At 44.7% G+C, this 26120-nt stretch overlaps 1 protein-coding gene across 1 annotated transcript in view; it reads right to left on the reverse strand.

Annotated features, from left to right (window-relative positions):
- Positions 1–5319: 5319 nt before the first annotated feature.
- The window catches only part of Zc3hc1 (zinc finger C3HC-type containing 1), a 32708-nt gene continuing 11907 nt past the window's right edge, over positions 5320–26120 (reverse strand). Inside the window, exons 5-10 of the mRNA XM_052720749.1 lie at positions 17331–17458; positions 15853–16007; positions 13764–14004; positions 13086–13298; positions 10965–11171; positions 5320–5725 (exon numbers count right to left, since the gene is read on the reverse strand). Coding sequence (XP_052576709.1) covers positions 5657–5725; positions 10965–11171; positions 13086–13298; positions 13764–14004; positions 15853–16007; positions 17331–17458 — 1013 coding nt within the window. The 3' untranslated portion in view covers positions 5320–5656. The remainder of the gene's footprint in view (positions 5726–10964; positions 11172–13085; positions 13299–13763; positions 14005–15852; positions 16008–17330; positions 17459–26120) is intronic.

Genomic DNA, 26120 nt, shown 5'->3' on the forward strand with positions numbered 1-26120 from the left:
GACTCTTCAGCTAAACCACCCACCTCTTTGACCTAGCTGCCCTCCCGGCGACATTCTCCCGTCCCTCTATTGACTTCGGCCACATGAATCAATTCAGCCAGGCAGGCACTGAAAAGAGAGCACGGGCTAAAGATGGAAAGGAGTCTCCGTGAAGGGCTCAAGTGTGGCATTCTCTTCTGAGGGCATGGGTCGGCCAACCCAGATGACAGCTATATAAAGCCAAAGAAAACCCAGAATAGGAACAGAACTAAAATTAGGCAGGAAAACTTGAGGAGGAGGTGGAGGAAGTGCCTGGTTTTGTTGCCAAGATGGAACTGGATGGGAAAGATTCAAGAGTTGGTTCAGAAGTGGTCACAACTGTCTATGGGAGCAATGAGCAATGCACGGCCCCCCCAAAAACAATGTCCCACCTGGTAAGTCTATCAAAGCAGGCTAAAATCTACAAAAGGCTAGGAAAATAGTATTTTATGAACGGTTGCAACATGATCTTCCTGTCAAAGCTCCGTTCAGGGCTTGGGAGAGGAAAATTACAGAATCACGAGGCCCGAAAGCTATTCCCAGCTGCACTGAATGGAAAGAACAGAAGGCTGGGGGCTGGACTGAAGTGTCACTCTGCCACGCTCCAGCAATGACAGAGCTAGGTATTCAATGTCTTCGAGCTTCGGTCTTCCTCCTGTAAAAGCAAGTCGACTCCCCTGAGAAATCCCGCCTCTGTCAGAGAACCCTAGAGGTCCTGGTGACAAGTCATGAAAGGACAAGGGACAGGCTGGGAGGACTGAGCAAATGACAGGGTCTGGAGAACCCTGACCGCTAGGACTGTGGACTCGGGGGAAGGTGTACACCCGGGAGGCCAAGAGGAGGGTGCCGAGGGCTGTTTCCACGGAGAAAACAAGACAGAGGTTCAACAGCATCCCATGAAATTACCCAGTATAATTAAATTAAAGTGGGAAATCTTATAGTGCTCTTTTTATTTATTTCTATTTTTGGTTTTTCAAGACAGGGTTTCTCTGTGTAGCCCTGGCTGTTCTGGAACTCACTCTGTAGACCTCAAACTGCCTCTGCCTCCCGAGAGCTGGGATTAAAGGCGTGTGCCACCACTGCCCGGCTCACAATGCTATTTTGTGGGTGACAAATGTCTTAGTCTGCTTTGTGTTGCTGTGACAAAGCACCCAAGACTGGGTACTTAATAAAGAGAGAGACTTTTTAGCTCATGGTTCTGGAGGTTCAAGAGCAGACTCAGCATCGGCTTCTGGTGGAGGTAACAGCATGTGATGTGAGAGGCAGCAAGAGCAAGCCCAAAACATTTTTTGTTTTGCTTTTCTTCGTTAAAAATAATTTTATTTTGTGTACATGTATGGGGGTGTGCACATACCTCAGTGCATGTGTGGAAGACAGAACACCTTGAAGAAGTCAGTTCTCTCCTTCTACCGTGTGGGGTCTGAGGACTGATCACAGGTCATCAGATTTGATAGGCATTTTTACTCTATAAGTCATCTCTCCAGCCTTTGGAGCCTGTCCTGGAACTCGCTCTGTAGACCAGGTTGACCTCAAACTCAGAGATCCACCTGCCTCTGCCTCTCGAGTGCTGGGATTGAAGGTGTGCACCCCCCACCACTGCCTGGTTTTGTTTTGTTTTTTTGAGACAGGGTTTCATGTAGCCCAGGCTTGTGTGGAATTCTCTATGTAGCTGAGGATGGCCTTAAAACCCGGACCCTCCTGCCGCCACTCTTGAGTGCTGGACTGGAGTACCAAACTCAGGGCTTCATAACTACTAAGCACTCTTCAACTGAGCTACATCACCAGCCTCCCAAACTAACTTCTAAACCATGTACTTGTATGGTGACCAGGCCAGTCCCAGAAAAGCTAGAATTCACTCCTATAAGGAAAGCATTAGTTTCTGTTATAGGCCCCAACATCCATCAGTGGACTGTCTCCTAGTCTCAACATGTTTGGATGGGGGAAAAACATATTCAAACCACGGCAGTAAATTAATAAAAATGTTTATTTAATTAACTATCCCTCTCTCTCTCTTTTTTCAAGACAAGGTTTCTGGTAGCCCTGGCTGTCCTGAAACCAGCTCTGTAGTCCAGGCTGGCCTCGAACTCACAGAGATCCCCCTGCCTCTGCCTCCCGAGTGCTGGGATTAAAGGCGTGCGCCACCACCGCCTGGCTGCAACTATCTTCTTTAAATGGGACATTTAAAAAATTATTCAAGCCAGGTATGGTGGTTTATGTCTGTAATCCCGGCACTCAGAGGCAGAAAGATCTAGAAGTTAAGGTTAGTCTTAACTAACCAGGTGTGGTGGCACATGCCTATAATCCTAGCACTTGGGAAGCTGAACTAAAAGGATCAGAAGTTCAAGGTCATCCTCGGTTACATAGTGAAACAGGCTGGGCTACATGAGACCTAATTTCAGACAGACAGACAGATGGACAGAGGGACAGAGGACCTGAAGGGATGGCTCAGTGGTTCCTAGCACTCAGATGGCAGCTCACAGTTGGCAGCTCCAGGGGCTCAGGCGCCTTCTTCTGACTTCCACAGGTACTGCATGCATGTGGTACCTAGACACACATGCAGACAAAACACCCATTCAATTGGTGAAAACCTAGAAAAAGCAAGCGAGCAAACAAAACAAACAAACAAACAAACAAACCAGGGCCAGTGAGATAGATGGCCCAGGAGGTAAAGGGGCTGTAAACCTGAGGTTGATTCCTAGAAGTCACCTAAAAGTTGGAGGAGACGCCTGACTTCCCCGGGTGGACTGCACAGGGGCATGTGTTTCGCTTAGCACAGCTTCTCAGATCTGAGTGTGCAGACCCAGGACCCGGTTCTTCACCAGCACTGCATCCTCCATCCCACACTCCAGAACGCCAGAGGACAGAAGTCACTAAGTGCAACACAAGGTAGCACTGTTAGGGGCTCAGGTCTGTCATTCCAACTCGTGAGAGGTGCTAGTAGAATTCAAATTTGCAGCTGACCTGGGATACGGGGGCTCTCAAAACCAATCAGTGATTGCCATTCCTCACCACCTGAGGTATCCTGGTTAGGTCGTATCCTCAAGGTCATTTCCCTCTCTCTCTGTCTCGCCAGGGTTTCTCTGTGTAGTTTTGGTGCCTGTCCTGGATCTTGCTCTGTAGACCAGGCTGGCCTCGAACTCACAGAGATTCACCTGCCTCTGCCTCCTGGCACTCAAGGTCATTTTTGATTTATGACAGACTCAGACTCTTTGTCTGTGTGCACTTTGTGTGTGTCCCATGTGAAGGTCAGAAGCCTTCCATTTTATTTTTCTGAAACAAGGTCTCTCACTGAACTCGGAGATCAATGATGCAACTTCAGTCAGCCCACCCCTGGGACCTTATCTCCACACCCCCAGCACCAAGGCCCACACTTTTATGTCACTGTTGGGAATCCTAACTCAGGTCCTTATGTTTTTGTGACAAGTTCTTTAATGACATTGCCATCTCCCCAGTTTCTCACCACCCCCCTTTTCACATCCAAATTGATCATGTGACATTTCTATCAAATCATGTCCCACAGCCGTGGCCTGTCCTTACCTTCCCTGACTCTGCAGTGTTTGAAGGCCTCGACGTTCACTTCCTGGGCACGAAGGGCATCCCTCTGCTCAAAACTTCTCCCACACTCTTTCTTTCCCCACAGAACCAAGCCCCAACTCTCCCCTAAGGCACAGAAGACTCCAATCTGGCCCAATGTTCAGTCTCCTTCCTATCTCGATGCAAGGCTAGCCCAGGACACCTACCCTTTCTGGAATGTGCCCAACACTGAGGTCATTTGCTCAGTGTTCCTTGGCTCCCAAATGTCCTCTGTTGGTTTTGTTGAGGTACTGGGACTGAACCTTATGACATCAAGTGTACTAGGCGAGCACTCCACCACTGAGCCACACCCCAGCTGATGGGTGTTCTCAGCTACTGCTACAGCCCTTTTCCTTTCCGCCTCCTCCCCATCCTCTCCCCCACAGACCCCCTTTCTCCTACCTTTGCCTCTGGAGTAGCTATAGGTGTGTGCCATTACACTTGGTTCAAAGATCCCCCTCCCCTCCCCAAGATAGGGTCTCTCTACATAGCCCTGGCTGTCCTGGAACTCACCCTGTAGACCAGGCTAGCTCTGAACTCAGAGATCTCCTGCCTCTGCCTTCCAAGTGCTGGGATTAAAGGCGTGTGCCACCACCACCTGGCTCAAATATCATTTTTAAGAATTGAGTACCCATCATGTGCTATAGATTTCACTGTGTGGGGCTAAAATCAAGAAAGGCAAGCTCTCCTTTCTGTTCTGGAGTCCCAGCTCCTGCCCCAGTCTGTCCTGTGGGGAATGGAGGAAGCCTTGAGTGAAGATGTGAAGTCCTGAGTGATGCGGCCATGTCAACGAATCCCCCAATGCCTCAGACTCATGCGAGTGGCAACGGCCTCCTCTGGTCTGAGTGCGAATGTTGGCAGTATGTGCAAACCCAGCCCCCGAAGCTTCCTTCTCCCGCTGACTCTAAGCTGAGACCACTCTGTACAGAGTCCTTCCGGGCTGGCCGCTCTTCCTGCGCTGTCCACGATAAACACGCTGGGCTTTCAAGCTGCGCTGCCCCATCAGAGCAGAGCAGCGCCCTGGGCCCCAGCTTTTCTGTGCACATGTCTGTGTTTTCTGTGTTTACTTTTTCTTCATTCTCTCACTGACCCAGGCAAGTTTCCAGGACCAAGCCATGTAGGACACAGCACTGTACTTCCCTTGAAATTCTCTCCAATTCCATCTGTAAGCACTAACCTTTCCCCCTTCTTCATTCAGGATTTCACACTGTAGTCCAGGCTAGCTTTAATCTCCCAATAATCCTCCTGCCTCTGCCTCCAAGTAACTGGAGAACAGGTGTGAGTCACTATGTTGGCTTACCTTACTACTGTGTTTCCTAGAGTCTTGAGAGTAGACAATCATATACAAAAAAACATGTTTGGAACAATTAGAAATCTGGGGTCAGGGCATGCTGGGAATTATACCCAGAACTTTTGTCCAGAGACATGTTTAACCATCAAGTCATACCTCCATTACTCCTAATTACAAATTTCAATACAGACTAGTAAGTGATATTCAGGGGTTAGTTTATGCTGGACATAATCTACAATAAAGAAGTCCTATTTTTTTAGAAATATCAATAAAGCAAAGCATGGATGGAATATTATTATTGCAAGAGTTTTCTCCTTGGGGTGCAACTAAGCAATATCTACATTGGTTCTTTCTAAGGTCCCAATGATAAACCAAAGTTGAATTCTATGAAAGCTCCCCCTGGGGAGCCAGGGAGGGAGAAAAGAATTTTCTAGTAGTGAGAATCTTAGCAAACACTTTATTAACACACACTGTTACATTCCTGGACTACACTCTCAGACACCGTGCCCGCAGCCAAGCTACGGGATGGGTATTCTGATCCCTGGTCTTGTGGCTGGTTTCAAAACTCCACAGTCCTCTGACAGAACCGGGCATGCTGTGTCTTGCCCCGTCCTCATCCCCACATGGCAATGGGTCTCCTCTTCATCATGCAGATGGCAAGTCTTTGCACTTGCAATTAAACCAGAACAAAGAAAAGCGGCATCAGCTGACCAAAAAGAGAATTGAGACTTATTTTTTTAAACGTCACCCTCATCAGTTCTGTCTGGAGCATTTTCAGGATGAGCATAAAGACTCCCACTGCCGGAATATTCGGAACACTTTCCTTGATTTTTCAGAGAGACTCTGTAGATAGACAAAAAGCTTATTATCAGAATTACATCCCTTCACAGAGAAAAAGACAGGGTTAGTGTTAGGGCTCCCTTGGTAAATTTCTTCTTAGATATGATCAGCGCATATCTAAGATTGACTAAAACCCTCATTTTAGGTTACATGAGATACGTAATGCACAGCTAAAGTCAAACAGAATCAAGGAGTCTGTGCCCCACTTCCTGACCACTGCTAACGCTCTGAGTTCCCGACACCTAGTCTGTATTGTCCCTCTACGGATCTCCATCTGTCCTCATCTCTGTTCGTGACAACAGCACTCCTGTGCCACCCTGAGTGCGGCACACGGTCTGCACTGGCCTTTACTCAGGATGTTTAATCGGACCTAGTTATTTCCTACGAACAATGATTTATGTGGCACCAAGCTGGGGTTAACTGTATCATCAAAGTTTGAAAAATAAAACTGAATGACCTGCTGCAGGCCGCAGGACTAGATCATAAGAGCTCAGCTTGTTATGGCAAAGTCACTACCTGGAGGGATCAGGGAATTCCTCCAGAGGAAGCCAAATTCCAAGGAGTTTTTGGCGTTACTTGGCTTGTTATATATCAGCTGTCTTCTGTTATGAAAATCATGTGTGCCTTCATAGTTTTCCCAATTGACTTTTCCCTCAGAAGGGCTAACAGTGTGGACATACACATTCCAGGTATTTGGAGAACAGTCTCAGGAAAGGCTTTCTCTGGAATCAGATATCTCCCTTGGCCACTCTCAAGGACTAACAGTAATAACAAGTCTCCTGATTTAAGATAAATTCCACAAGGAGACACCGCCTAGGTCAGGTAGACGTTAAGTAATAGCTTTACACAACTTAGCTCAGACCCTCCTTTTCTTACATCCTTACTAACTTTATAGACCTTTAACTCCTTTCCTAACCACGTCTAGGAATATTTAGATAACTTTCTGTGCTGACAGCTATGCTCAGCCAGAAACCCAGTTCAAGCCTCCCTGTAATTATCACCATTGGCAGTATCTGGCCAGGTCCATCCCCAGATGGAGGAAAGTACCTTATCAGAGATACTTCCGTACTCTCTAAGAACAGACTTAAGCATCCAGGCTGCCTGTTTCGAGAAGGCCTGGCGGATGTGCCAATTAAGCTTTACTTCCTGCTTTCTCAAACCATACCTCTGGTTCCAGATCTCCCTTTAACTATCACCAAAGGCATCTATCTGTACACAGGTTGCCTAGCGACTGAGCACACTCTCCCCTACCCTGCAGAAAAACGGCAGATAGCTTGGACAGATAGGAGCCATAGGAAAAAAGAAGGCAGTTTTATTTTCTCCCATTTACCTAGCAACTTATAGATTCTTAACATTTTCTACTAATCATGTTTAAGATTATAGTTGAGTACATAAGAGCCCTCTTCTTAGATATTACCTAAATCTAGCCTTTAGTTAATTCATTTCCCCATTAGTCACTTCCCTTTGGGGTTGCAAATGATAATTAATGGTTATTGGCTCCCTATGTGATTCTTATCATCCCTCTGTTTGACCCTGGAAGCCTGGCTTTACATACCAGGAATTCCAGGGCACGAGGACGGAGAAGAGAATAGAAAATGGAAGAACTAGACGGGTAAGAACTTGAGAGGAACAAACTGAGATGGGGAAGAACTAGATTGAAGGGCTAGAAGAGAGGACTAGAGGAACGAGATGGAAGATGAGGAAGAGCCAGATGGGGGAAATACTAGCTGGGTAAGAACAAGCTGAAAAGGACCTAGATGAGGCAAAATTAAGACGAGAGAATTAAGATAGAACTTAGATAAGTATAGAGAGAAATCAGGCAAGAAAGGAGCTAGGCATGAGAACAGAACTGAAGTTGTGTATAAAGGATGTTATGCCAGAGAAATTAAAGCAAGTGGACTATAGAGCTCGGTGTGCTGAGATTCTATTTCCCGAAAATAGTCCTCGCCGTTAGTGGTTCTCTCTCCTGAGCCCCTGGGATGTATGATATTAAGGCTGGTCCCGATAATATTATACAAAAATGACCCCTAAAGAGTTTAAACATGGACTTGGCTTTCTCAGCTTCATGTTTTAGTTAACAGAACTAAAAACAGAAAGGCTCTCATTGCTTTTTTTTTTAAATAAAAATTTTTTTTAAAGATTTATTTATTATGTACACAGTGTTCTGCCTGCATGTGTGCCTGCATGCCAGAAGAGGGCACCACAGTTTTCATTACAGACAGTAGTGAGTCACCATGTGGTCATGGGAACTGAACTCAGGACCTTTGGAAGAGCAACCAGTGCTCCTACCTCTGAGCCATCTCTCCAGACCTCTCATTGCCTCTTGATCATACTTACGAGATGTTCGGAGATTTTCTGAGAATCGGTTACAGGGAGACAATAAAAGTTCTCAGCCTTTGACAGTAAGAGCAGACACTCTATCCGGCAAGCGTCTCAGAGACACTACAAAGGATATGTAGCAAGATATCCCTCAATTTATGAAATGTGCCATTTCCACTGTCTCCTTATCCTCCTTAAATGTATTTATTTAGTGTCCCCCTACCCCACAAGAAAGGGCCTCAGTATGTAGCTTTGGCTGTCCTGGAATTTACTATGTAGACCAGGCTGGCCTTGAACTCATGGAGTTTCAACAGTCTTAAAAAGGTGTGCCCCCATGCGTGGCTCCTCTTTACATTTTTTAAAAATTACATTTACTTATTTTTGTGTGTAAGCATGTACAAGCCACGACATGTGTGGAGGTCAGAGGACAACCTGCAGAAGTTGGTTCTCTCCTTCTACCCTGTGGGTACTGGGACCAAACTCTGGTCATCAGGTTTGGTGGTAGGTGCCTTTACCAGCCTTAAAAAACAAAGAAACTTTTTCCTTACCTTTTCTAAAAAAAGTAAAACAAAACAGAGGCTGGAGAGATGACTCAGTAGTTATGAGCACTTAACTGCTCTTCCAGGACCCAAGGGTGCTTCCCAGCCCACACAGATACCAGGTGATGTGACAACTTCAGCTCCAGGACTTATGTGCACATACCCACATGCACAACACACACAGAGAGAGAGAGAGAGAGAGAGAGAGAGAGAGAGAGAGAGAGAGAGAGAGAGAGAGAGAGCGCCAGCCCTATGTGTAGTTAAAAATAAACCTTTAAAACAAAACAAGAAATGGGGTTGGAGAACTAGCTCAGTGGTTAGAGCACTGGTTGCTCTTGCAAGGACCTGAGTTCAATTCCCAGCACCCAACCACTGTAATTCCCAGGCATACGGTACACATCCATACACACAAATTTTTTTTTTGGGGGGGGGGGGGCAGGATTTCTCTGTGTATCCCTATCTGTCTGGAAATTACTCCATAGACCTGACTGGCCTTGAATTCAGAGATCGGCTTGCCTCTGCCTCCAAGTTCTAGAATTACAGGTGTGCTCATGTCCAGCTAAAATAAATCTTAAACAACAAAACCCCCACAAAAAAAGTGTCTTTTTTTTTTTTTTTTTGACATTTCAATAAAGTGAAGTTCCAGAAAAGAAGCTCATACTGGGACTCAGAGGACTGAGGAATTTACTTACTTTACTGGCAAAGCTGAAACTAAGCTGGAAAAACAGTGTCAGCTCTTTGTTCTTTCTATGGCCCCATTACGGCCCTTCCAGTCAGAGCAGCGAGGCTAAAAGACAGACTGCCTAAGAGGAACTTAAACGGCCCAAACCCAGGGCCGATTATGAGTTAGCTCTATATCCTGCACCCCACATGACAAAACTCGTGGTTTCTTTTTAGTATTTAACAGGACAGTGACAGGTGGGAATCTTTTGTTGTTTTCCGAGACAGTTCTCACTACGTCACCCTAGTTTGGAACTCCCTCTGTAGACCAGGCTGGCCTCTGACTCACAGAGATCCGCCTGCCTCTGCCTTCTGAGTGCTGGGATTAAAGGTGTGCGCTACCATGGCTGGCAATAGAGAAGCATCTCTAAAACAAAACAAAAACCAGCTAAAACATTGTTTCCTGGATTTGTGGACAGAAACAGGTTAACATTTCCAGTTTGAGTGGTGGGTCTAGCGGCTGTCTACCTATACTTTATATTCCCAATCCCTGCTCTGTTGTAGTTTTTTGGAGATTAGGCCTCCTATATAGGTCAGGCTGGCCTCCAACTTACGATCTTTCTGCCTAAGCCTACTGAGTGCTGGCATTACTGGTGTGTACTGCCATGTCTGACCGAAACATTAACAATTTTCACTCCATTTATGTATTTATGCATTTATTTATTTAGTGTGTGTACGTGCATGCATACCAAGGTAGGCCACGTGGAGGACTTCCTGGAGTCAGTTCTCTCCTACTACAAGGTTTGTGAGTATTGAACTCAGGCCTTCAGGCTTAGCAGCAAGCTCCCTTACTGAGCCATCTTGCTAGGCCCCTGACCTAAATATTTTTAAATTCAAAAAAAGATAGACAGACAGATTTTGGAAACCCTTCCTCTAGTTACTTATTGTGGGCACTAATGATAGACTTTGTTGGGCTTTTAGTATAATTCTAGCTCCCTCTGGTGGAAACCCTATGACCTGACCACCATGAATCTGGGAACCATGGCAGGCAAGTATTTTTTCACTTGATCCATGGAAGGCACAGACATCAGAAATGGTTACATTTACGCCAGGCTATGAGGCAAATGTGGAACTGAGCCTGGAAAGAACACAAAACCAGTCCCCTGGATTTCTTTATGTCCACCCTGTCACTTTCATTCTGGTTTTCCAGATATCTCTGATGGCTTTGCGTTTACTCAGGTCTGTAATGGCAGCAGTCCTGATTGTGAGAGCCAGCGCTGGTCCAGAGCACGTGCCTGGGCTGTGTAAGAGCAAAGTAACATGATGACATGGGACATAAAACTATGGTTTGGCATCAGGGTCCAGAGCTCCAAACAGTTAACTGGCCAGACTCCAAATGCAAGTGATGGAGACTGACAGAAAGCAGCTGTGCCGAGCACGAGGCTGAGGCAGCTGCCCATCGTCTATTTCTGTGGCTGTATTCCTTTCGTACTTGGAGTCATTTCAGCTGGAGGAACAAAGAATTTACCAGAAAGTCATGGAATGCCATACGCTAAGCAGTTCAGAAGGACTGAACCACCTCTGTGCTCCTGAAAGCAGAATGAGCTGAAGCTGACTTAGGAGAGCAGAAGCAGGCAGGCACTAACAACAGGGCCAGCCTCTGCTGCTATCACGCACGCACGCACGCACGCACGCACGCACGCGTTGGGCAGCGGCCATCTCACCATGGAGTCCATCTCAGCTGGCTGGTTAGAACGCTTGTGGGCCAGCAGGATGGTCAGCACTGCCTTCCAGCCTGGCTCTGCTGGGGCACTGGTTTCCTCCTCCGTTGTCTCATGCTCCCTGGTTTCTTTGGCAAGTGTGAGATTCACCCAAGGGCACCAATCTCTATGCTGAGAGGTGGGATCAAAGAAGCTTCGGGAAGAGGTGTCCTGAGGGACAAAGAAGAGGCACAGTCTTACTAGACAGATGCTGGGCCTGGTCAGGGAGGCACTGCAGCCACTCAAGGTCAGAGTCACACAACTGCCTGCATTTCTAGCTCGGCTTTATTATTACCTTACCTCTGTTGGTTTGAGATAAAAGTCATGCTATGTAGCCCAGGCTGGTCACCGTACTGCCTCAGCCTCCCAAGTATTCCCTTTAAACTCTCCTTTCATTTCCCTCTCATTCTTTAGATATCTAACCCTGGCCCCTTTCTGTTGAGATAGGGTCGGCGCCAGGGTGCAGCTCAGGATGGCCTTGAACTCGCCCCTATCCTCAGCCTCTGGAGCGCTGGGATTACAGGTGTGACGACACTAGGCTACTCAACCTTATTTTGTTTTTGTTTTGTTTTTGAGACAGGGTTTCTCTGTATAACAGCCCTGGCTGTCCTCAAACTCACAGAGATCCACCTGCCTCTGCCTCCCGAGTGCTGGGCTTAAAGGCGTGCGCCACCACCACCCGGCTTATTGAACCTTCTTAAGCTTGGGTAACAATGTTCTGAAAAGCACTGTGATAGCCCAGGAAATAATTCAGAGAACTGATAGATGGAACTGTATCGAATCAAAAGCTTCTGCAGAACAAAGTAAAATATCAGAGTGAAGAGAGCCTAAGAACGGGAGAAAGTCTGTCTCAGCTACACTTCAGACAGTGAGTATATACCTAGAATATACCTAGAATATATAAGGACTTCAGACAGGGTATACCTAGAATACATAAAGACTTCACACAGAGGGTATACTAGAATACATAAAGACTTCACACAGAGGGTATACTAGAATACATAAAGACTTCACACAGAGGATATACTAGAATACATAAAGACTTCACACAGAGGGTATACTAGAATACATAAAGACTTCAGACAGAGGGTATACTAGAATACATAAGGACTTCAGACAGAGGGTATACTAGAATATATAAAGAACTGTAAAAAAGCTGGGTGGCGGTGGCACACGCTTTTAATCCCAGCACTCGGGAGACAGAGGCAGATGGATCTCTGTGAGTTTGAGGCCAGCCTGGTCTAGACAGAGACCCTGTCTCAAAAAATAAAAACAAGGGCTGGAGAGATGGCTCAGAGATTAAGAGCACTGTCTGGTCTCCCAGAGGTCCTGAGTTCAATTCCTAGCACCACATGGTGGCTCACAACCATCTACAATAAGATCTGGTGCCCTCTTCTGGCCTGCAGTCAGAACACTGTACACATAATAAATAAAAGAAATCTTAAGAAACAAAAAACAAAACAAAAAAACCCCAGCAAAACAAACTACCTGCCAGGTGTGATGGGTCAGGCTTATGATCTCAGCACTGAGACAAGAGGAATGATCTAAGTCCAAGGCCAGCCTAGGTACACAGTGAGTTCCAGGGCAGCCTGAGTTACAGTATGAGACTGGGTAGGGACGGGGGAGAATCCAAAGTCTCCTTCATCAGACCTGTTGCCCTACTGCACTGCTGTCCTGTTAGTCTAAGTAGTTACGATCTCTCTTGATCAACCAACTGTCCCCCCCCCCTCCTCCTCCTCTTTTTAAACATCGTTTTGTGTGTGCCTGTGTGTAAGAAGGCACATCAGGCCTGGCAGCAAGCACCTTTACCCACTGAGCTCTCTCCAGCCTATTTTTGTTTGAGACAAGGTCTCATGTAGCACACACTGGTCTTGAACTCAGAAGTAGTGGAGGATGGCCTCTGCACTTGTGATCCTGTCTCCACCTCTCAAGTGCTGGGATTACAAGTTATGAACTGTCCCATCTTTACACTCACGAAAATTACTTTTGGACAGAATCCAGGGAGGGCTGTGCCTGCTTCTCCCCATGCACAGAGGCACCTTCTGCTATTTATGCGATCATGGCTACCTACAAAGACAGACTCACCGAGCTGCCAGAAGAGCAGAGGCGAGCTCGCTTGGCTTTCCGGAGAGGGCTGGAGGGAACTTCCAAGCCAGCAGAATCTCCAGTTCCCATGCTCCGGGTCACTGGTCGGCTCCTGGTGGTGGGGCTGGCTGCCTCTGCCTCAGGCCGGTCAACGGGACTGGAAGAGTCCCAGCTCCGGGTTCGGGAGACAATGAGACCTGGACTTTTTTCAGACTGTAGAAAAAGAAAGGCAATGGAAGAATATGAATGATGTTAATAGTTTTAGCCTGAGTACTCCTAGAAGCATGTGAAACCCAGTATTTTAGAATTTACTATATAAATTTAGTATTTCAACTGCCTACATAACTAAATTCTTCAAAGAATATTGTATTTCTATACTTAGCTTCTATAACAAACTTAGCTTCTCCATCTGTGAAGGGAAACATGATAGGACAGTCTTACTGATAGGGTTCTTTTTTTTCCTGAGATAAGGTTTCTCTGTGTAGCTCTGGCTGTCCTGTATCTCACTCTGTAGCCCAGGCTGGCCTCCAACTCACTGAGATCCGCCTTCTTTGCCTCCCGAGTGCTGGGATTAAAGGTGTGCACCACCACCACCACCCAGCTCTGATAGGGTTTAAAGTGAAGCTTCCCATCAATTTCCAACCTGCTGTTACGACAGCACACTAAAGAAGCTGATACCTGCTCGGAGCCGGGAGAAACTGTGGCATCTTGGCTTCGGGTCATCATCCGCCTAGGAGATTCAGGCACCAGAGGGAAGTGCTCAGGTCGACCCTCCACTCCTGGAATGGGAGAGCTAGTCAAGCCACGAGAAGCCTCCAGATCCGTCAGGGAAGATTCAATCTGCTGAAAGCCCCAGAGACCGACCTTCCTCATACACTGGGAACATGATATCAGGGGAAGCTGTGTAGGTTCCAAAGAACTAGGAAGGAACGGAAAAGAAAGTGGGTATTTCTAAAGATGACATTTCCATGTGACTAAGTGTAATGATTGCTGTTTTTTTTTTTTTTGGTTTTTCGAGACAGGGTTTCTCTGTGTAGCTTTGCGCCTTTCCTGGAACTCACTTGGTAGTCCAGGCTGGCCTCGAACTCACAGAGATCCGCCTGGCTCTGCCTCCCGAGTGCTGGGATTAAAGGCGTGCGCCACCACCGCCCGGCATGATTGCTGTTTTATCTCAGCAAACAGTCTCTACAGTGGGCCAGTGGACTGAGAGCCATGAACTCTTAGAGCTCTGATCTTAGGACCTGACATTCACCAACTCCCACATTACCTTCTCAAAGAGATCTTAGGGTCTTGGTATGTTTAAAGACATTGTGAAGTATGTTTTATAAACTCCTGTTCCTCTTAAAACCCTTTCCTTAATCTACCCAAAAAAGCACATTTATTTACTTATTTTGTTTGTTTGAGATAAAGTCTCACTCTGTAGCCCAGGCTGGCCTCAAATTCATGATAAATCCTCCCAAGCGCTGTGATGACAGGCATACCCCCGTCCCACTCAGTGATAAGAAAGCTCATTAAAGTAAACAGCTGTAGCAGCGGTGGCAGCAGAAGGCCTGGAGAGACGAAGGTTAAAATCACTTGATGCTCTTTCAAAGGACACATGTTTGGGTCCCAGCAGCCGCACAGGGCGGCTAGCACCCCCTGTAACACTGAAGCCCTCCTCTGGTCTTTGAGGCACTTGCACACGTGGCATACACTTCACACAGACACAGACGCATAGACATAAATAAAAACATTTTTTTTTTCTTTTTGGTTTTTTGAGACAGGGTTTCTCTGGGTAGCCCTGGCTGTCCTGGAACTAGCTCTGTAGACCAGGCTGGCCTCGAACTCAGAGATCCGCCTGCCCCTGACTTTCAAGTGCTGGGATTAAAAGCGAGTGCCACCACTGCCTGGTCCTCTTTTTTTTTTTTTTTTTTTTTTTTTTAGTAAATCAAAGGCCAGCAAGATGGCTCAGCAAGTAAAGCAGCTTACCACCAAGCCTGACAACTTGAGTTCAATCTCCAGAACCCACATGGCAAAAATAGAGAACTGACTTCTCAAAGACTTCCTCTGACCTTCCACTCACGCCATGGCACATGCACAGTGTGGCCATTCCATACATGCACAAAAGAAACCTAAAAAGCAAATGTTTAAAGTAAAGCAGACTGGTCCTGGCAGTCTTCTTCCTGGGAGAGTCAGTGCCAAACTAAGCTGGAACGGGAATGCCAGCGGGGGGGGAGGGGGAGGCTAGGGGCTCCAGATGGTGTATCCTCTGGCAATTTGTCAATTAAACTTAATTTTCTTCCTTTCTAAAAATAGGACACTATGTTCCTTTGCTTTTAGAAAGAGCTGCACTGTTTATGGGAACATAGGTTCCTAGCTAGGAGGAGGCTGCCCAAGGAAAAAACTCAGGTATGAACACCATGAATACCTTAGCATTGATTCAGTTTTTGCTGCTGATTCTTATCCACTTCTCTATCCCTCCCCAACTCCAAATTCACTCTCTTTCTCTTCTAGGATTTGTTTACTCAAGTATTTATGTATATGAGTGCCCTGTCTTCATGCACATCAGAAGAGGGAATCAAATCCCACTAGAGATGGTTGTGAGTCACCTGAAGTTGCTGGGAATTGAACTCAGGACCTCTGGAAGAGCACTGCAGTGCTCTTATCTGCTGAGCCTTCTCTCCAGCCTCCCAATTTCTCTTTTTGTTCTCTCATAGGAAACACATGGTTTCTAAATAGTGACAGTGACCGCTGTCATGATTCATGTTCCCAGGCAACATTCACTAACCTACATGCCCAGCCACACAGAGAGAGAACACAGGCAGTGACATGGACTTGCATGTCCGAGTCCAATTTGCTTGTAGTTTTCTTGTCCTCAGTTTGGTGATCAAGCTCATCCTCCAGCAGGTGCAGCAGAACACTGATCTTGTCTTCTGTCAAGCACTACAAAGGAACCAAGGTTAAAAAGCAACTCCACAGAAAGAAAACGTACTCACAATAACGCACCTGGACTGGGGAACGCCATGACTTGGAGATAGCGTCTTCACAGGAGACATGCTCTAGGGCAGGTCTAAGGTGTCACACAGAATTTAGCTACCTAAATTGCCGACTGCAAAAGGTAGCAGCTTTCATTCTAAGTATTAAATGGCTCTCAACTTATCAATCGTAAATTTTACCTAAATAATAGCCAAATAATAAAAACATTACTATTAATGTCTTGACCTACCACTGAATTTACCTTTGACAGAACAAACTTGACAGCCTTGATTTTTGGCCTGTGGATAATAAGGTACTATGATAGGGGGTTGTGGTGGGGTGGGGCTGCCTTGGTGAAGGTCAGGCTGACTTTTCTAAGAACAAACAGAGGTCAACTGCTTGGTGATAGAAGCCCTAACAGAGAGTCAACTTGAAGCAAATGATCAGTTTTTACTGCCTACAATACAGGGTGTCTTCACAGAAGACAAGGGCTGGTGAAATGCAACAGAGAAGAGAGTGTACTACATTTCTAGTCACCAGAAGAGAATTTCTTGTCCTGTCGTGCTGTGGGATATCCTTTGTACGTTATGAATGTGTGTTGCTCTCATTGTTAATAGTAAAGCTGACTGGCTGGTAGTCAGACAGGAAGTATGGGCAGGACAACTAAACTAAGGAGGAGAAGAGAGCTGTGGAGTCAGGCAGACACCAGGTAGCCGCCGAGGAAGCAAAATGTATAGAAAATGAGGTAACAAGTAGCAAAGCACAGATAAGAAATACGGGTTAATTTAAATGTAAGAGCTAGCTAGTAATAAGCCTGAGCCATTGGCCAAACATTTATAATTAATATAAGCCTCTGAGTGATCATTTGGAGATGGATGCTGGTTGGGGCAGTACAGAGAAAAGCCTCCAATTACACTGTAGCACTGGGAAACGATATGCAATAAGCAGTTTAAGTAACAAATCAAGACAAAACTGAATTTGTAGGGCTGGATGTGGGGGCACAGGCTTTAATCCCAGCACTTACGAAGTAGAGTTGAGGTAGATGAATCTTTGTGAGTCTAGAGCACCCTGGTTTATATAAGTTCCAGGCCCACTAGAGCTACATAGTGAGATTCTGTCTCCAGGGGAGGAAAAGCCATTTAAAGATCCCTATCTAACTGTTTAAACAGAAATCACTTACTACTGCCTTTCTTTCCAACACTCTGCATCCTCTTGTCAATCAAATGACAACTTACAGATAAAAGCTGCTGGCAACAGGAGGCCACTGCAAACTAGCCAAGAAAAACTCACCATAGTTTTCAAGTCCTCTGGCCTCAGGGAAGGCAGCTGGAGGTCTAAATGACAAAGGCTCTGAAACCGGTCCAGGAACTCACTGACAAGGACAGCGGGCTCACCCAGTGGCAACATCCCAAATCTATCTGTGGGAAAAATAAACGGAGAGATTAGATGGGAGTGAAAAATAACGACCATGAATGGAGCAATTAGAGAAATGTAAATGAATAGTTGATGATATTAAACTATTGTTTTACATATGAGCTCACAGAGATCTGCACAGGTTCAAGCCAGACAAAATCCCAGGACCAAGAAGCAGACACAAAGTGGCACCCTAACCAAAAAGCTATCTGCAATTGATACCTGCCTGAAAAGGAAATTGGGGAGGGGAGAAAGAAATATTCAAAGTCCTGTAAGTAGGACTGAGCTCCTTTAAAAAAATTTTTTTTTTAAATTTATTTTTATGTATATGAGTGTACAACTTTATGCCAAAAGAGGGTATCAGATTCCACTAAAGGTGGCTGGGAACTGAACTCAGAATCTCTGGAAGATCAGCTAGTGCTCTTAACCACTGAGCCATCTCTCCAGCCCCCAGGACTGAACTTCTAAACAATGCAGAGTGTTGAGGTTGTGAGGAACACTGAAAAAACAAGACTGGGGTTCAGAGTGTAGCTCAGTGGCAGAGCACTGGCCTTGTATAAGCAAGGTCTTGGGTTCCATTCCCAGCACTACGGGGAGTGGGGGGGGAGATGGGCTAAAAATTTTTAATTAATGAAGATGGTGACAGGTGGGAAGCATTTAATTATGAACTACTCTTTGTACTTCTCTTTACGTATAAAATTGTTACTTTTAGAAAAATCAGGGAAGAATCAAAACAATCCCTGAGGCAGAAGATTGGAATCACCAGACAGAAATTAAAAAACAATATTTTATAACAATTATCAAATTGCAGATAACTCACCGTGAGTTGAAGTAGAAGGTAAATTCCTATTGCTGAAGACACCAGGCACTTCAGACACAGGACCCAGAGACCCAAGCTGGAGCTGACCTGAAAGCCTCCACACTGAGGACTAGCTTTCATGGTTCCAGAAAGAGCCATACAAATTCCAAAGGAGGGAAGAAACCAACAGTCCTACTTAGCTATGATGCCTATGAACCACAACAATGACCAGTATGGCACCATAACCCCAAGGGTACAGCAGTAGCACCCATACGTTGTCGATGGTCAACAGCTCTCTAATTGTACTTAAGGCCTGCTCAACAAAAAGGAAATCATGCCCAGAACAGGAAACCTAGCCAAGTACCCAGGACTAGTGCACAGATCTTGGAGGGGAACCTACAACCATCACTTTACAAAGCCACCACAATCCCTAACTATATTCTAACTATTTGTTCTAATACCTACAGATAAGTGGAGTTCTCTCTGCAACAGAGACCAAATCAGAAAACCATAATCCATCAAAACGCAGGATGTGGAGCCCAGTCCCTACTGATATATCTACAACACCACGCCTAAGGCTCAGGGATTTCTCCTAAAGAGGGACTAGAAAGACTGCAAGAAACAGAAGAACAGACATTTGCTGTGGGGTTGTGTCTCTTAGAAATATCAGAGAAGGGGGCTGGAGAGATGGCTCAACAGTTAAGAGCACTGGCTGCTCTTCCAGAGGTCCTGAGTTCAATTCCCAGCAACCACATGGTGGCTCACAACCACCTGTAATGAGATCTGGTGCCCTCTTCTGGCCTGCAGGCATATACGCAGGCAGAACACTGTATATATACATAATAAATAATAAGTTAAAAAAAAATCAGAGAAGATACCCCCATAAGTCTCACCAACATGGCTGCCTAGACAAGACCTCAACAAAGATGACCCAATAGATATGCTAACAAGGAAGGGGAAGATCAGGAGGCCTCAACTCTACACAAAGGAGTACAGGCAACCAAGCTAAGAGCAGGAGAAATCATCTTCCCCAGGGAATTGGTTACCCAATTCCAAATGGCCAGACCTGAAAACACACATAAAAGTAACATTACAGGGCTGGAGAGAGGGCCCAGCAGTTAAGGGCACTGGCTGCTCTTCCAGAGGACTGGGTTCAATCCCCAGCACCCACAAGGCAGCTCACAACTGTCTGCAACTCCAAAATCTGACATCCTCACACAGACAGACATGCAGCCAAAACATCAATGCACATAAATTACGTAATTTTTTTTTTTTAAAAAGTAACATTATACAGACTGAGCAGGTTTTATTTATATTTTTAGGAATACATACACACACGCACATACCAACAATTAGAGAAAGAGGTCATAAATTTGAGAGACACCAAGAAGTGTACACGGGAGGGGTTGGAGGGAGAACGGGAAAGAGCAAATGTTATATGATCTCCAAAAATTATCATAAAAGCCTGTGGACTAAGCAGACGGCTCAAGCAGCAGTAAAGTCCTGCTGTGACAGCTGAGGGCCTGACTTGGATGTCTGGTGCCCAGGCACGGGGCCGGAGAGATGGCTCTGGAGTTACGTGCACTTGTTCTTGCAGGGGACCTGGGTTTGGTTCCCAGCACCCACATGATGACTCATAACTGTCTGTAACTCCAGTTCCAGAGGATCCACTGCCCTCTTTTTGCCTCTTCAGGCACCAGGCACACACATGATACAGACATGCATGCAGGCAAAACACCCATACACATACAATTTCAAAACTTCATTAATAAAAAAATTTAAAAAGAAAAGAACGAAAATACAAGCCAGGCAGAGTGGTGCACACTTGTACTCTGAGTGCTCAAGAGACTGAGGCAGGAGGACTGGCTCACATCTAAAGACAGTCGGAGCTACACAAGACTTTCTTTCTCTCAAAAAAAGAAGGAAAGCCGGGCGGTGGTGGCGCGTGCCTTTAATCCCAGCACTCGGGAGGCAGAGCCAGGCGGATCTCTGTGAGTTCGAGGCCAGCCTGGGCTACCAAGTGAGTTCCAGGAAAGGCGCAAAGCTACACAGAGAAACCCTGTCTCGAAAAAAAAAAAAAAAGCAAGGTGTCAACAAGTTTTACAATAAGCTTAAATATGCTTTATAGTTAATGCATTTGTATACAGTTTAAAGAATGCACATATATAAAAAATATTAAGTTCTAGTAAATTTGTAACTCATTTACAATATTTAAAGGGATTTAATTTATTATTATTAATGAATATTAGAAAAATTACCATAAAAACTGTAATTATTAGCCAGGTCCTGGTGGCACATGCCTACAGTCCCAGTACTCACAGACAGGAGGATCAGGAGTTCAAGGCCATCCTCAGCTGTGTGTTGAGTATAAGGCCTGCCTGGGTGATATGAGATCCTGATTCAAAAACTAAAACAAATCCCAACAAATTAAATGTATTAGGAATGCCCAGTAAATTAGGCATTGGCATATAAGTAAGTATGGATAGTCTTTTCTCCACATAAAAGTTACCTAAATATTAAGAAGCCAAACTAACAGATGATATTATTGAAAGCTGTATCTGAGATCTTTGGAGGAAGAGTAAGGACAAGGTTGGTAATAAGGAAAAACATCTAAAGCTATGTATGGTGGCTCATTCCTGTAATCCCAGCACTTGGGAGGCTGTAGAAGAGATTACCAAGAAGTCAAGGTCATCCTGACTACATAGTAAATTCTAGGCAGCCTACATAGTGAGTCCTAGGACAACCTGAACTACAAACCAAAAAACCCAGCCAGGCTTAGAGGTGCACACCTTTAATCCCAGCACTTGGGAGGCAGAAGGATCTCCGTGAGTTTAAGACCAGCCTGGTCTACATAGTGAGTTCCAGAATAGCCAGAGCTACATAATAAGACCTTATCTCAAAAACACCCCCCAAAACAAAACAAAATAAAAAACCACAAACAAACAAATAAAGAATGGGTATGCTGGAGAGATGGCAAGTAGTTAAGAATGCTGACTGATCTTGCAGATGATCAGGGTTCAGTTCCCAGCACCCACATGATGGTAAAGTTGTCTGTAACTTCAGTTTCAGGGATCTGGTGCCTGTGGTGCCTTCCCAGGACTCCTGCACACTTTTATGTATGCACACATACACATAAAATAAATCTTTAGAGAACAAACAAAATAAACAACAACCAAAAGGCCAGAAAGGAAAGGAAGGAAGAAAAACAATGGCCAGGCGTGGTGATACATCTTTTTTAAAAAGTATGTTTTTAGTTTTATTTTTATGTATGTGAGAATTCTGCCTGCATGTCTGTTATGTTCTCCACATGCATGGCTGGTGCTTGTGGAAGTCAGAGAGGATGAAAGATCTCCTGGAACTGGAGTTCAGATGGTTGTGAGCCACCATGTGGGTGCTAGGAGTCAAACCCAGGTCCTCCTTAAGAATACCCAGTGCTCTTAACCACTGAGCCATCTCTCCAGCCCTGGCCTGGCACACACCGTTAATTACAGCTCTTGGGAGGCAGAGGGAGAGGCAGTTGTAGGTAGATTACTGAGTTCAAGGCCAGCTTGGTCTATATATCAAGTTTCAGCCCAGCTAGGGTGACACCATGAGACCCGGTCTGAGGTAAAACAAACAAAAAAGGGGCTAGAGAGATGGCTCAGTGGTTAGGAGCAATGGCTGCTTGATGTGGGATGTCCTTCTGTACACTATGAATATGTGTTACTCCCATTGGTTAATAAATAAAGCTGCTTTGGCCTATGGCAAGGCAGGATAAGAGTCAGGCGAGAAATCCAAGCAGAGATAGAGGGAGAAGAAGGGTGGAGTCAGGGACAGACACCATCTAGCTGCCCAAGGAGCAAGATGCCAGCAGACCGGTAACACCATGGCCACATGGCAACACACAGATTAATAGAATTGGGTTACTCTAAGTTGTAGGAGCTAGTTAGTAATAAGCCTGAGCAATAGGCCAAACGGTTTGTAATTAATATCAAGCCTCTAAATGATTATTTACAAGCATCCGCAGGACAGGCGGGACAGAAAAAAGCCTCTGTTTACAGCTGCTCTTCCAGAGGACCCAAGTTTGATTGCTAGAACCCATATGGAACTGAACAACTGTTTATAACTCCAGTCCCAGGGGATCCAACACCCTCCTATGGCCTCTGAGGACACTAGTAGAAAGTGTATAAATATACATGTAGGCAAAATACCCATACGTGTAAATAATTAAGTAATTTTTTTTTAAAAAGAAAAACATAAAGATAATAAAATAGACTTCCAAATTTCTTGTAAAAATAACTGGATGGGAAGGTTAGGGCAAACTTTTAGGTATTGGATAGAGTTCAGCTTTGTACTGTTGAGTGCCAGGTACCTATAATATTAGCAGAAATGTTAAGGAGGTAGTTGAAATGAGTCATGATCAAAGAGCTCTAGATAGGAATTAGAAGTTCAAGGAGAGTCAAGTTGTGAGTGGATCTAGAAAACAGCATATAGTAACAGGAGCTAGGAACCACCAACAGATGTCCAGGCACACCCTACAGAGGGCCTCGGTGGCTGACCAGAGATAACCTCACATCTGCACCGGACTGAGCTGGGCCACACGACACAGGAGAAAAGAAAATAGGCCAGAGACAGAAAATCCCTGTGCTAAGTCACTTTCACTTTAACGACGTCCTCAGGAGAGAGAAATCTAGTCATTTCTGACTGGCTTTTCTGTTGGTGGTCATGGAATATTCCTAGCCACAGTGACCTTGGAATCAGCTTGAACCCTCCCTTCTGAAAACAGAACAATATACCTAGATGTCGCAGACCAGTAACCACAACACAGATGAATGATCAGCACTGAGGAAGCTTGTACCTGGACTTGGAGAGATCTTCCACCAGAGGGCTCTGCTGTTGAATCTGTTTACTTAGCAGAGATGTGTCAGCTGAACAAGAGAATACTTAAAAAATCTCAGCTGAGGGCCAGTAAGAGTGTTCAGTGGGTAAAAGCACATACGACCAAGTCAAACTTGGGTTAAATCCCTGGGCTTCATATGGGGGAAGGAGAAAAAAGTCTTCCATAAGTTATCCTCTGATCTCAATATGTGAATACACACATATACCATCAAATAATGTTTTATTAAAACTCCCAGTTGATAGTACATTTTGGGCTCTCTTATTCAGCAGTATTCTGTATACATATCAGTAGTCTGATATAACAAAGACTGTCCTGCATGGTCCTTATTATAGGGAGGACACGGGACCTGGTTTCTCTTGACTCTTGCTGAGGCAGGCTTCAGTTTACTCTTACTTCAGGGTTGTTACACACTGCTATACTGTAATAAAGCTTTAGGTTGTATCACCTTCATTTGGTGTATGGTCAGTTGGAAGTGCTGGAGTTCTGTGGTTACCAAACCCTGTTAACCGCCACTGCTAGTGCTACTTATATACCTGCTGTGGAATATTCCTTTACACTGTGTGAATATATGTCACTGTGATTGATTTAATAAAGAAGCTGACTGGCCTACAGCTAGGCAGGATAAGGTTAGGCAGGAGAACCAGATTAAGAGAATGCTGGGAAGAAGAAGGAGGAAGAATCTTAGAATTTCAAGGAGACACGGGAGAGACAGATGAACTTCCCGTACTGAGAAAAGGTACCGAGCCATGTGGCAGAGCATAGACAAGAAATATGGGTTAATTTAAAATGTAAGAGTTAGCTAGTAACAAGCTGAGCTATTGGCCGAACATTTATAATTTAGAATAAGTTGCTGTGTGGTTATTTGGGAACTGGCTGGGGGGAAAGAAAAGTCCACCTACATATGGCGTTCCAACATGGGGTCAGAATTTCCACATAAGATCTAACAAAGCTTAAAAAAAGATTCTAAGTACACAAAAAACGGAGCCAAATGCAGCTTCCTGATAACCACCTTTTCTTGCATAGGCCCAATACTAGCAACAAACAGCAGCATGGCTCCTTTAAGAGGAGGCTTCCTTGGCTCAGTGCTATTGACAAACACAGGCATGGCTCTTTTAAAAGACCCTGCTACGGAACACTTAAATGGGGTTTATGAGCAGCAAGTAGTACACTACTCGGTGACAATGTGTACCCAACAACTTCCCAGAGCTGGGGCAGTAAACATGGCTCCCACCAGCACCTCCACAGCTAAGCTCTCAGGGAACCACGGGAAGGAGCCAGCTGTCATACACTACGTTGAGCAGTGCCTGCAGCTGACAGCAGTTTAAGATTCATCTCATGTGATCAAAGAACAATACAGATGCTCAGTAAAGACAGATCCAGATGTAAATAGGTAACAGTGTGTTTAAAAATATACATAGGCTTGGGAGACAAAAGAAAAAAGATATATATAGTCATAGATTAAAAAATAGTTTAAAAATAATAAAGTCAAGACCTTAAAAAAGGAGTAAAGTAAAATAAACAGTAATAATAAGCCATATAAAGATGGGAAACACAAAGAGAGCCTGGATTATGTATGTTATTTTGTTGTCTTTAGATTTTCTGATTGTTAATGAAGGAATAACAGCTGCTAAGACACACTGGATTAAACCAATCTACATATTTTAAAAATGTCTTGACTTCAAAATGGAAGTCAAACAATAAGTTACTTTGGGGAAGAGGTTATGCTTTTATTTCCACAGGAAATGAGAGGCTGTGGATTCATTCCAGGTTGACATGGATCAGGTTTGATTGAGGAAGACCCCTTGAAAATTCTGACTACATTCATAAAGAAATAAAACTAGAAGAACTCCAAGACACATGATGTATACTTTACCTGCTCAAACATAAAACAAAAAATCATCTTTGGCTGACTTGTGTACAATGCACAGTCTGTACTTGTATTAATGCAGATATGTATGTTACCTTTAAAAGTTTATATATTTTCAGAGTAAGGGGACCAGATACCAATAAAAATGGATGGCCCAGGTGATCCAGCATCTAAAACAGCTTCAAGGCTGTTGGCTGAGATGATCCAGCCTCAGAGAATACTCCAGTCAAGTCTTAACAATTACCCTGATTTTCTCAAGGTTCCCCCAAAGATACCAGAGCCCACAAACAACAGGAAGTAGTCTAGATAATGATGACCACATTCCCAAGAGATGGGACATGGATAAGTTTTGGTTATTCAATGGACTATGAATGTTTATCATTGTTTGGGAGGGGTGGTTACAAGTTGCTAATGGTCATAGTTAAAAAAAAAAAAAAGAGCTAGACAGAGGAGTTAAATTCAAAGTTCTTTCTAAAAGAAAAAAGGGGGGTATGATATAGGAATGATAGGAAAAAGGGTAGATTATTGAATCTACTTTAATCCAAAGAACAATCTCAAAATATTTTACACTGGTATGGATTTTGATTTATTGATACAAATTTAAAGTTATTTTTGCTATACTATATGTATGTTTCTACTCTTGTTTGGGGTATTGTGCTTATGCATCTCATTTAAAATGTAATATATAATTGGAAATTACAAGTTTGTAGTTAGTCATCTATAATTATGGTGATATTTTATTTGTACTAAAATGTGATTTGTATGTTAATTAATAAAGTTGCCTGGGGGTCAGAGCTAATAGCAAGCCTTAGCAGAAGCTGGGCAGTGGTGGTGCACGCCTTTAATCTCAGCTCTTGGGAGGCAGAGCTAAGCGGATCTCTGTGTGTTCAAGGATACAGCCAGCATGGAGACACACGCCTTTAATCTCAATACCAACCACAGAAGACCTGGAGGTCTGTACAGACAGGCAGTGATTAGGAGGTCATGTGGTTAGGTTTACAACCAATGAGAAGGCAGAACAGAAACACTATAAAAAGACAGACACACAGGAAGTAGGTCTCTTTCGGAGAGGTAGGGCAACAGCGACAGTGAAGGGTAAGGTTTTTAGCTCTTAGCTATTGC

Source organism: Peromyscus californicus, unplaced genomic scaffold (genome assembly GCF_007827085.1).
Source record: "Peromyscus californicus insignis strain IS unplaced genomic scaffold, ASM782708v3 Scaffold_6__1_contigs__length_162567912, whole genome shotgun sequence".
Taxonomy (NCBI): Eukaryota; Metazoa; Chordata; class Mammalia; order Rodentia; family Cricetidae; genus Peromyscus; species Peromyscus californicus.